General features: G+C 59.0%; 1 protein-coding gene and 1 long non-coding RNA gene across 2 annotated transcripts in view; one reads left to right on the top strand and one right to left on the bottom strand.

The window, feature by feature from the left end:
- The window catches only part of LOC137847150 (uncharacterized), a 111,897-nt gene that overhangs the window by 30,139 nt on the left and 69,156 nt on the right, over positions 1 to 12,602 (top strand). The gene's annotated exons all lie outside the window — the stretch shown is intronic.
- LOC137847358 (scavenger receptor cysteine-rich type 1 protein M130-like) lies at positions 884 to 10,865 on the bottom strand. The gene is made up of 12 exons (XM_068665639.1): positions 10,675 to 10,865; positions 9,376 to 9,690; positions 8,390 to 8,698; positions 5,653 to 5,976; positions 4,090 to 4,398; positions 3,546 to 3,860; positions 3,107 to 3,437; positions 2,716 to 3,026; positions 2,276 to 2,590; positions 1,754 to 1,798; positions 1,358 to 1,666; positions 884 to 1,005 (listed from the first exon to the last, which is right to left on the bottom strand). The coding sequence occupies exons 1-12, from the start codon at positions 10,739 to 10,741 to the stop codon at positions 884 to 886; spliced, it is 3,072 nt and encodes a 1,023-aa protein (XP_068521740.1). The 5' UTR covers positions 10,742 to 10,865.

The raw sequence follows: 12,602 nt of genomic DNA, 5'->3' as shown, positions 1-12,602 counted from the left end.
GCACAGCCCCACTGTGTTGTGTTGGCACTGCAGCCACATCCCCAGGGAGGGCAGCATCCCCATGGAGATGGTCTGGGGCAGAGTCAGCCTCACATTTGGAGACAGCCTTTATGCCCCTTTGGTCCCCGGCTCAAGTCCCAGTGCAGACCATGCACCAATTCCCACATTTCTCCTCCCCATGGAGCTGCTCCATCTCTGCCCCACACATCAATAGCACAGCCCATGTCCTGCTGGGGGGTGGCTGACACCATGGTGATGGACCCTGCTGCCACATGCTCCTCCTGGCAGAGCCACCCAGAGCACTGCCAGCAGTGCATCCTCCCCTTCTCACCCAGCCCAGCTCTCACATTTCTCTTCTCACCCCAGAACTGATGCCTCAGGCTCTGGGCTCTCTCCATCTCTTTCTGCTGGTGCCCCATGGTCTGTCAGTCAGTGGGGCAGCTCATGGGGCAGGAGGCAGCACACGGCTCTGTTTCTGTGCCCCAGGACACCAACATCCCCAGCACCCCCAGCCCTGCCAGGAGGCATCTCCCCCCCAGGACCACTGGGGAAGGACCCACCTCTGCGCCAAGCCCTGGCGCTTCGCACCTGCCCAGCCAGGAGGGCCAGGAGCAGGCAGAGGAGGGCCCCCAGGATGATGCAGATGACGACAGGCACTGAGAGTCTCTCGCTGCTGGTGGTCGGATGGCTCCGTGGGGGATCTGCATGGGCAGGAACATGGCAGGGGCAGCATCAGACAAGGGAGAGGTTGGGGCCAGGACATGCCACTCCTGACCACACAAGGCAGCAGTGGCTGGGAGGGACAGGGCTGGGTGATGGGGCAGGTCCCACCCTGCTGGGTCCATCACAGACTTCTCCCAGCTCCCTTGATTTCCTGGGAGTCTCACAGCCCAACAAGAAGCCCCTTCCCCTGACTGTCTGTCACAGCGTGAATATGGACAGACCCAGCCCTGGGGAAGGACAGCTTACCTGCTTGTGGGGGGGATGTTGCTGTCCTGGGTGCAGCTGCAGGGGAGCAGAAGGAGAGCTGGGCTGAGAGGCTGGGGCTGTGGCACCAGGCAGCCTCCCTGGCAAATGACCCCAAAATTTGCCACCTGAATTGTCCCTTCTGTGGGGCTGAGCAAGGTGGCAGGGACAGGGCCCAGCACCACTGCTCTGGGCTGCTCAAAGGACAGTGCAGGCAGCCCAGGGGATGTGCTGGCACATCCAGCCCCACAGAGGCTGCTCCCCACCCACCACCAGCCTCCCACTCTGCAGGAACACCCTTGCTCAGGCCAGCAGCAGGATCCATCAGGGCAGATGCCCAAGCCAGCTCCTTGCCAAGCCCCCAGCCATGTCTCCCAGCCCCACTGCTCACCTGAGCAATGCACAGCCGCATCTGCCTTATGCTGGCAGGCACCGCTGTCCCCTGGCTGGGCCCAGCAGTCCTGCAGAGACAGCTCCGTCCCCCTGCACTCCATCAGCCACATGGGGCCCGTCCCCTCTCCAGCAGCAGCCTGGCCCAGGGCGTAGACCGCAGAGCCGCAGCCCAGCTGCCTGCATGCCACCTCGGCATCCCGCATGTCCCAGGCATTGTCACACAGCGTCCCCCAGGTGCCACGGTGCCAGATCTCCACTCTGCCCGAGCAGCCGTCCTTGCCTCCCACGGCACGGATCTTCTCCCTTTCTGGGGAGGCAGCAATGTCCCATGGCACCAGGACAGCTGCGGGAGCCCTGCCAGGTAAGGGGGGCACGTGCAGGGGCAGCTCCCTACCTGTGCAGCTGGTGGAGTTGGGGCATGCAGCCACGTGTGGCCTTTCTGTCCATGTCCCAAAGGAAAGAGAAGTTGGGCTGAAAAGGGCTACTCTGGGGTTCATGCAGAAGAAAGCAGGGCTGACCTCTGCTCGCACATCCCCATGCTGGGTCAGGGCAGTAGCAGATCCCCATTCATTCCTCCCACATGTCACTGCAGGGGGGACCCGAGTGCTCGGCCCCACAAGGTCCCTGATTCACAGAGCAACAGGAGGCTGTCCCTGGAGGGAGGACTCCTGAAAGCCCTGCATGGTCTCCTCTGAGACCTCGCCTGGAGTTGCCTCTGCATCCCCCAGGGGCTGCTGGCAGCCCGGCTGTTGACTGCTGCTGGTGGACATGGGTGGCTCCAAGAGCTGTAGTCACCTTTGTGCACCAGTAGCAACAGGGTCTAATGCAGGAAGTCAAAGCCCCTCTGGGTTCCTTCTCTGCATTTCACCATACCCAGTGGGGAACAGGACCTGGTATTGTGATGGCTCAGATTTACCATTGCAGGTGATATTGGTCTCTTCTCGGCGGTCATCACATGACTGCGGATCCCAGGAAGCAGAGGGACACTGCCAGAAGGAGCTGTTGCTCTTCCCACACTCCACGCGATCCAGCCACGCGATGCCAGACAGCTTCTCATAATTTGAGATTGTTTCCAGTTCCCCCTCATTCCCACAGCCCAGCTCCTTGCACACCAGTGACACCGTCTCGGTGGTCATGGAGTTGGAGCAAACGCTGCCCCACGTCCCGTTGTAGAAAACCTGCAGGCGCCCGGAGCAGCCATCGCTGTTCTCCAGCCTCAGGGCCATGAACTCTGGAAGGAGGAAAGGCCCCAGGGATGTCCTTGGATGTCAGCCACTGATGGCCTTGGCCCTACCTGGCTCTGCCCACGCCCCGGCCTCACCGGACCCAGCTCCAAGCCCCACTCCCTGCACAGACCTGAGCAGATGACTCCCACGTCCTCCTTGTGCCCGCAGTCGTGCTGCCCCCAGGCCTCGGCAGGGCAGTCCCAGAGAGCAGCTTCAGCCCCGGAGCAGTTGACGCCATCCAGCCAGATCTGCCCGGAGCCCTCCCCAAACCGAGCAGAGCCGGCTGCCTCCAGGGCCCCTCCGCAGCCCAGCTGGCGGCAAACGACGGCGGCGTCAGCCAGGTCCCAGGCGTCGTCGCAGATGGTGCCCCAGCGCCCCTGGTAGTAGATCTCCACTCTCCCAGCACAGCGCCCGGCCCCGTCCACCAGCCGCACCCGCCGGCTCCTTGCAGCGGGGAGAACCCCGGCCATCAGGGGCTGGCTGCACTCCCAGACCCACACTTGGGGGCCGTGCAGCACCACTCACCCCGGCACACGACCCCCACGTCCTCCATGATCTCTGCTGCCGACGTGCTCTGAGGCAGGGAGGTGTTGCAGAGGCTCAGGTCAGCCTCGTGCCCTGCACACCGCACCCCACGCAGCCCCACAGGTCCTCGTCCTCGCTCGGCCCTCACGGGGGTGTAGGCTGCCTCTGCCTCTCCGCACTGCAGCTGCCGGCACACCACGCTGGCCTCCTGCATGTCCCACTGCGCATCCAGGACTCTGCCCCACGTCCCGTGCTGGAAGACCTCCACGCGCCCGTCGCACCGGCTCCCTCCGCCCACCAACTGTACAGACATGTGGTGAGCCAGGCCTGGTGAGAGGAGAAATTCAGGCTGGTGCTGCTATGAGCTCCCCAAATTTGTGTGGCCATGTCACACACCAGTAGCAAGTGGACTTTGCAGCAATGCCCAGCACTCACCTGAGCAAATGACAGCAGCAGCGTTCTCCTGGGAGCACGGCGAGGCCCCCAGGGCAGTCACCGGGCACTGCCCCAGGTGGGCTTCAGTCCCGTCACAGTGGAACGAGTCTCTCCAGATGGGGCCGGTTCCTCTCCCAAAATGCCCTCCTCCAGGAATGGACTCAGCAAAGCCACAGCCGAGGTTCCGACACAGAACGTGGGCATCCGAGAGGTCCCAGCGGGAGGCACAGAGGGTCCCCCACGTCCCCAGCACCTCCACCTCCACCCTGCCCTCACACGCTGTGCTGCCATTCACCAGCCTGAACCCTGTGTACTCTGGGGACAAAGGAGGGTGAGAGAGGCCACATTTGTGCTCTTGCTCCCACAGGATCTGCAGGAGAGGCCAAAGGGACAGCGTGCCTTTCTCCTCCTGCCGCACTCTCATTTTAGGGCCGCAGACCACCACCTCACCCCACCTGTCCCCCACCCAGCACAGCCCAGTGCCACCCTGCTCTCCTGCCCCCACCACAACCCCATTGTCCATCATCCCACTGCGAGTCCTTACGTGTGCAGGTGACATGAGTGCCATTGCTGTGGGTGCAGGCCTTGTCCTTGGAGGTCCCCCAGGGGCAGAAGAGGATGGTGGATTCATTCCCCACACACTGCAGCTCTCTGTCCCAGACAGGACCGGCCCCTTCTCCCAGCTGAGCTGCCCCATGGACAGACAGGGCTGTGCCACACTGCAGCTCCCTGCACACCACCTCGGCAGCTTTGGCACCAAAGTGAGAGTGACAGACAGCTTTCCAGTGGTCCCTGTCGTAGACCTCCAGACTTCCTGAGCAAGGGCTGTCCCCTCCGACCAGCCGCACAAATCCTGGAGCAACCAAGGAGACCTGTGAGTTCCCAGAGCCCTCTGGCACTTCCGTGCCCACCTCCCACCTCATCCGTAAAGTGGCAAGATTCAGAGCTCCACGGTCAGCCCAGAAGTTCTCAGTGGGTGCTGATCGCACAAAGACGTACGGGCCCCCCTGCTGCTCCTCAGAATCCAGCCCAGTACCCATGGGCTGCCCTCTCTCCCAGCCCCCGGCTGCAGGCACCGCTCTGACTAATTGCTGCTGGTTGGAGCCCCTGGGCTGCCCAGCACCGGCCCCAGCACTGCAGCACTCACAGCATGTGGGCCCATGGAAAGGGGCCCAGGCACTGGGGGCTGCTGCGGTTGTCTCTGCCCTGCCGGGCTCAGGCCAGGCTGAGGAACCCCTTGGAGCTTCCAAAAAAGTCCCCTGTTCCCAGGGGCTGCTGGAGCTCTTGCAGAGCTGCTGTTAGAATGGGGCACATCTGGGGAGCAGGTAAACGGGGGTCCACAGACAGGGACAAAGTGTGGTGCTGGGCATGGATGACCCCAGACATCAGCCACACAATGAGCAAAAGAGCAGGCAGAGAGCTGTCCTGGGATGACACAAGCTCCCGGTATGAGGGCAGGCACCGAGGAGAGCCAGGAGGTGCTGGCACAGCCCCCTCTGGGGCACAGGGCAGGCAGGAGAGGCTGGGCAGTGGGTCAGCACGGCCTGGAGGGGCCGTGTTCCTGGGGGCTGGCACTCATGGGGTGACCCCAGGACATGAACAGGGTGCTCCTTGCCACCATGTTCCTATGCTCAACCTCAGTGCTCCTGCCCTCTGAGCAGCCCCTCTGCTTTGGCTGAGGTTCTCTTGGCTGCTGGGGGTACAACCCAAATGTCCTGGGCCATTGCACGCCCTTCCCTGAGGCTGCTGGTGGCTGGGGGAGCTGCTCTAGATTCCTCTGGCATAGGGACCAGCCTGCCAGGCTGGGCCTGGGTGAATGGGATGACAAAGATGGGAACCAGGCAACACAATGGGGAAGGGTGTGGGCTTTCCTCTCCCAGCCCCAGGCACCTCCCCAGTTGGCTGCTTCAGCTTCAGGGCCAGGCTCAGTGTGCTCCCACTGGGCTTTCCCCAGGGACAAGGCACACCAGCAGTGACAGACCCAGCTCAGAGTGCAACTTGACACACAGAGCCATGTTCTGGTGTTCACTCGTTGCTTCCTGAAGTCACAGCCAGGTCCCTTAGAAGTGTCCTCATCCCAGAGGTAGGGAACAAGTTCAGTCCTTACCTGAACATGTCACTCCAGCATCCCAGCTGTGATCGCAGTCTGTTTGACCCCAGCCATTGTGTGTGCAGTCAGACAGGGCAGACTCATTGCCATTACAGTGAACATCATCCATCCAAATGGAACCAGATCCTGGTCCAAAGTGTGCCTTCTGAGGAGCTTCGAGAGCAACCCCACAGCCCAGCTGCCTACAAACCACTGCAGCATCGGTCATGTCCCAGTGGTCACTGCACACGGTCCCCCACTGGCCCTGGTGTTTCACCTCCACTCTCCCAGCACAGCGCCTGCCGCCATCCACCAGCCTCACCTCTGCAGTCCCTTCAAACACCAGCACAGGAAGGGTCAGGAGAGCTTTGAGCCCCACAAGGTGGGTCTGCGAGTTCTTTCTCTGCTGCCCAGGAAGAGTCACAGGCCCCAGGGTGGGAGCCCTCTCCCCACTGATTGTCACTGGTGTGTTGGGGGGATCCTTCCTCTGCCCATGGGCTACACTGCTCTGGGGATGCCCAACTCCAGCCCTCCTGGGCCATTTGCTGCCCACAGCCCTCATAACCCCCTCTTCCAACCCCATTTGCCCCCTGCCCCTGCCCATGCCCACCCACATACCACCCCCAGTCCTGCACAGGGTTCTCACTCCTCCCCTGACCAGATCCCTCTCCAAAGCAACGTGACTCTAACCCCATACTTCTTCCTATCCATCACGTCCCCCAGGCACCTCTCAAAGGCACCAAATTCCCAGGAGCTGATGGCAGCCTGGCCATTGACTGCTGCTGGTGGACATGGGTGGCTCTGAGAGCTGAAGTCACCTTTGTGCCACCAGCAGCAACAGGGTCTAATGCAGGAAGTCAAAGCCCCTCTGGGTTCCTTCTCTGCATTTCACCATACCCAGTGGGGAAGTGGACCTGGTGCCTTGAGAAACCAGATTTACCATTGCAGGTGATGTGGGTCTCTTCTCGGACGTCATCACACAACTGCAGATGCCAAGGATGAGAGGGACACTGCCAGAAGGAGCTGTTGCTCTTCCCACACTCCACGCGATCCAGCCACGCGATGCCAGACAGCTTCTCATAATTTGAGATTGTTTCCAGTTCCCCCTCATTCCCACAGCCCAGCTCCTTGCACACCAGTGACACCGTCTCGGTGGTCACGGAGTTGGAGCAAACGCTGCCCCACGTCCCGTTGTAGAAAACCTGCAGGTGCCCGGAGCAGCCGTCGCTGTTCTCCAGCCTCAAGGCCATGAACTCTGGAAGTAGGAAAGGCCCCAGGGACGTCATTGGATGTCAGCCACTGATGGCCTTGGCCCTACCTGGCTCTGCCCTCGCCCCGGCCTCACTGGCCCCAGCTCCAAGCCCCACTTCCAGCACAGACCTGAACAGATGACTCCCACATCCTCCTTGTGCCCACAGTCGTGCTGCCCCCAGGCCTCGGCAGGGCAGTCCCAGAGAGCAGCTTCAGCCCCGGAGCAGTTGACGCCATCCAGCCAGATCTGCCCGGAGCCCTCCCCAAACCGAGCAGAGCCGGCTGCCTCCAGGGCCCCTCCGCAGCCCAGCTGGCGGCAAACGACGGCAGCGTCGGCCAGGTCCCAGGCGTCGTCGCAGACGGTGCCCCAGCGCCCCTGGTAGTAGATCTCCACTCTCCCGGCACAGCGCCCGGCCCCGTCCACCAGCCGCACCCGCCGGCTCCCTGCAGTGTGGAGAACCCCGGCCATCAGGGGCTGGCTGCACTCCCAGACCCACACCTGGGGGACGTGCAGCACCACTCACCCCGGCACACGACCCCCACGTCCTCCATGATCTCTGCTGCCGACATGCTCTGAGGCAGGGAGGTGTTGCAGAGGCTCAGGTCAGCCTCGTGCCCTGCACACCGCACCCCACGCAGCCCCACAAGTCCTCGTCCTCGCTCGGCCCTCACGGGGGTGTAGGCTGACTCTGCCTCTCCGCACTGCAGCTGCCGGCACACCACGCTGGCCTCCTGCATGTCCCACTGCTCATCCAGGACTCTGCCCCACGTCCCGTGCTGGAACACCTCCACGCGCCCGTCGCACCGGCTCCCTCCGCCCACCAACTGTACAGACATGTGGTGAGCCAGGCCTGGTGAGAGGAGAAATTCAGGCTGGTGCTGCTATGAGCTCCCCAAATTTGTGTGGCCATGTCACAAACCAGGGCCAAATGGACTTTGCAGCAATGCCCAGCACGCACCTGAGCAAATGACAGCAGCAGCGTTCTCCTGGGAGCACGGCGAGGCCCCCAGGGCAGTCACCGGGCACTGCCCCAGGTGGGCTTCAGTCCCGTCACAGTGGAACGAGTCTCTCCAGACGGGGCCGGTTCCTCTCCCAAAATGCCCTCCTCCAGGAATGGACTCAGCAAAGCCACAGCCGAGGTTCCGACACAGAACGTGGGCGTCCGAGAGGTCCCAGCGGGAGGCACAGAGGGTTCCCCACGTCCCCAGCACCTCCACCTCCACCCTGCCCTCACACGCTGTGCTGCCATTCACCAGCCTGAACCCTGTGTACTCTGGGGAAAAAGGAGAGTAAGAGAGGCCACATTTGTGCTCTTGCTCCCACAGGAGCTTCAGGAGAGGCCAAAGGGACAGCGTGCCTTTCTCCTCCTGCAGCACTCTAATTTTAGGGCTGCAGAACATCACCTCACTCCACCTGTCCCCCACCCAGCACAGCCCAGTTCCCACCCTGCTCTCCTGCTCCCACCACAACCCCCATCAGCATTATTACATCTTGAGTCCTTACGTGTGCAGATGACATAAGGGTCATTGCTGTGGGTGCAGGCCTCATGCCCAGGGGCCCCCCAGGGGCAGAAGAGGATGGTGGATTCATTCCCCACACACTGCAGCTCTCTGTCCCAGACAGGACCGGCCCCTTCTCCCAGCTGAGCTGCCCCATGGACAGACAGGGCTGTGCCACACTGCAGCTCCCTGCACACCACCTCGGCAGCTTTGGCACCAAAGTGGGAGTGACAGACAGCTTTCCACTGGTCCCTGTCGTAGACCTCCACACTTCCTGAGCAGGGGCTGTCCCCTCCGACCAGCCGCACAAATCCTGGAGCAACCAAGGAGACCTGTGAGTTTCCAGATCAGGCAGAGAGCAGCCCTGGGCTGAGACGAGCTCCCGGTATGAGAGCAGGCACCGAGGAGAGCCAGGAGGTGCTCGCACAGCCCCTGGGGCATAGGGCAGGCAGGAGAGGATGAGCAGTGGGTCATCAGTGCCTGGAGGGGCTGTGTCCCTAGATGCTGGCACTCATGGGGTGACCCCAGGACAGGAACAGGGTGCTCCTTGCCACCATGTTCCTCTGCTCAAGCCCAGTGCTCCTGCCCTCTGAGCAGCCCCTCTGCTTTGGCCAATATTCTCGTGTCTGCTGGGGGTACAACCCAAAAGTCCTGGGCCATTGCACGCCCTTCCCTGAGGCTGCTGGTGGCTGGGGGAGCTGCTCTAGATTCCCCTGGCATAGGGACCAGCCTGCCAGGCTGGGCCTGGGTGAATGGGATGACAAAGATGGGAAACAGGCAACACAATGGGGAAGGGTGGGAGCTTTCCTCTCCCAGAACCTCCCCAGGCTTGGCTGCTCCAGCTTCAAGGTCATGCTTGTTGTTGGCCCCTTGGCAGTGTTTTTCCCAGGGACATGTGACAGACTGAGCTCAGAAGTGCCCTGACCCATGAGCTGTTACCCTTTTCCCTTGTCCCAGTCTCAAAAAGTGGGTAATAAGCTTAACCCATACCTGAACATATCACTCCAGCATCCAGATTGTGAGAACAGTAGGATTCACCACGTCCTGCATGACTGCAGTCAGACAGGGCAGACTCCTTGCCATTACACTTAACAACAACCATCCAAATGGGCCCAGATCCTGGCCCAAAGTGTGCTTTGTGAAGAGCTTCAAGAGCAACCCCACAGCCCAGCTGCCTACAAACCACTGCAGCATCGGACATGTCCCATTCGTAATGGCACACGGTCCCCCACTCGTCATGGAGTTTCATCTCCACTCTCCCAGCACAGCGCCCGTCACCATCTGCTAGCCTCACCTCCGCAGCCCCTTCAAACACCAACAAAGGAAGGGTCAGGAGAGCTTTGAGCCCCATACTCACAGACCCCCTCCCCAGGCATAATCACAGTCCCCAGGGTGGGATCTCTGTCCCCATACGCTCTCCCAGGGGCAATGGGGTTCCCTGTTTTTCCCATTTCTATGCTGGGCTGGGGGTACCCAGCTCTAGCCCTCCTGGGCCATTTGCTGCCCCACAGCCCTCACCACCTCCTCCCACCCCAGTGGACCCCTGTCCCCGCCCATACCCATCCCCACACAGCCCCCAGCCCTGCATGGGGCTCCCACTCCTCCCCAGCCAATTGTCCCCCAAACAGCCCCATGCCCCTGAGCAGCTTCCATTGCCTATTGTCTGCCACAGGCACCTCCTGAAACCACTGTCCAACCCAGGACCTCTAGGGTGCCCACAGGGCACTGAAAACACAAGGATCCCAAAAACCCTTCCTCGTCCCTGCTGTCAGATTAGTCCCTCTGCTTGGACAGAGCCCCAGGAAGGACACTTCTGTACCACTTCTGGGTGCAGATGCACCAGTCCCCTTCTGTTAATGGGACACAACCTGCCTTCCTGGAGAAAGTGTTTCCCCAGATCCCAAGGGCAGGGAACAGCACACAAGCCCTCTGGGGCACCCCGGACAGTGGCTGTGCCCTGGAGATCACTGAGGGTCACTCTCTCTGTCTGGGACTCCTCCAGATCCTGAGGCACAGTGATGGGGAACAAGGGCTAACAAAAGGGTCCCCAAGGGCAAGGAGTCTAGTAATGATGCCAGGCACGGGCTGCCATAATCATGGGAGCTGTGGAAAAGGATTACCCTCTCCCACAAAGACAGGCACAGGTTAAAGCATGGGGCTGAGAGACCGAGAATCTTCTGCCTCTCATTTCAGTGGTGCCTGCAAAGCAACCCCACTCCCAGAAGCATCACAAGGACTCCACTGCTGCCCACTGTCCCAAGGCTGTGGAACAGAGAAGCTGGCACTTACCTCTGCATGGCTTAACCCAGAGGAGCAGACACAGAACCCAAGGGGATAGGAGTCCCTCTGTCCCCATCCTGAGGCTCCTGTCCTGACAGCACGGCCCTGCTGCTGGAGCTCCTGGGGACCCACGGTGAAATGGAGATGATGGGAGGGCAATATATCTGTGCAGATGCTGTCCCAGCTGCAGGAGGAGCCAATCAAAGCAGCAGGCACCTTTTTAGAAGTTATCGGCACTTATCTCCCCTCCGACGCAGCCCAGCTCTCCAATGAACTTCTCCAGCGCTCTTCATGACCATATATGAGGGACGGCTCCGCTGCAGCTCTCACGTCACTGTGGTGGGACATCATCGTGGGGTAGGGCTGGGTGTGGGGGCAGATGGCTCTGACACACCTTGCAGCATGCTGTGGGAGCACGGAGCATCTCCTGAGCTGTAGCATCCAAGAGCCCAAGGTGCGATTGTCTGGTCGTCCCTGTGCCATGGGATCCACGGGGCTGGTTCTGCAGCAGGGCTGTGTCAGGCTGGGAAGGGACCAGCCCCTGCCCCTGCTACAGCCCCTGCTGTGCTGGCAGCAGCAGCCGGGAAAGGCCCTTGGGCAGGGCCAGAGCCCCATGATGGGGGTGCTGGCTGTCCCGTCCCTCCCCAGGGAGCCTCCTGTGGGGTCCCGGCAGCAGCCAGAGCTGGTCCAGGGCCTGCCCTGGCAGCAGAGCTGCAGCCCAGAGCCTCAGGCGTCTCCCTGGCTCTCAGCGTGTCACCCAGGGGCCGTTATTCCCCGTGGCAGGTCGGGAGCTGGAGCCTGCCTGCCACTGCAGGTGCACCAACCGCAGCCCACGTGACATGGCGCCCGGGCAGGAAGACGGTGGTTTCCTCCTGGCCCCGTGCCCAGGCATGGCCCTGCGGTGCCTCCCAGCCTCCTCACAGCTCCAAGCCTGGCAGGGTTCAGGAAGTGTTTGGATAATGCTCTCAGACATATAGTTTATTATATATATATATATATATATATATATATATATATATAAATATAAACACACACATATATATATATATTACATTTTTAATAAAACACACATTTTTTTGAATATATACAAAATATATATATTTTACTTATACATTATTATATTTTTATATATTTTATTAGATTAAATATAATTTTTATATATTGTATGTATTATTATATAGTTCATATTATGTAATATAAAATTACCGATATTATATTATAGATTATATTATATTTTATTTGATATATATTTATATTACATAAAGCATTCCAGTATATTATACAGTATTATGTTATATTATGCAGTATAATATATTATTTTATTTTATTTTATTTTATTTTATTTTATTTTATTTTATTTTATTTTATTTTATTTTATTTTATTTTATTTTATTATTTTTTATTTTTTTTATTTTATTTTTCATTACATTAATTTTACATGTATTATACATATGTAAAAAGTTTATTTTTTATAAATATATACATTATATATTTTAATATTTTTAATATATATTTACAGTTTGTATAGTTTTTTAGATACATATATAATTTCTTTTGTTGTCTGGTGGCTGGACTTTGACTCCCTGATCCTTGATTCTTTCCAACTCGGGCTATTTCATGATTCTGCCCAACACAGCTCCAGGTGATGCCATAGCATCTTCACCTGCCATGGGCCTGCTCCTGGCCTGTGTTCAGGCAGCAATGACCTCACAAACACCTACACAATTCTTGGCCTGTTCCAGCCCTGCCACCTCGTCAGGTACCAGTGACCTCACAGGTACCTTTACAATCCGTGGGCCTTGCCCTGACCTATCAGCTACTTGATCACCAGTGACCTCCCCACAGACCCACACAAGCCATGTGCTTATTCCTAGCCTCCTGGCTTCTCAGGCACCAGGGTCCTCCCAGTGTCTAGCACAGGCCGTGTTTGCTCTCAG

The sequence above is a fragment of the Anas acuta genome, chromosome W (genome assembly GCF_963932015.1).
Source record: "Anas acuta chromosome W, bAnaAcu1.1, whole genome shotgun sequence".
In the NCBI taxonomy this organism is placed as follows: Eukaryota; Metazoa; Chordata; class Aves; order Anseriformes; family Anatidae; genus Anas; species Anas acuta.
Note: the sequence above shows the minus strand (reverse complement) of the source record. Positions and strands in the feature narration are given on the sequence as shown.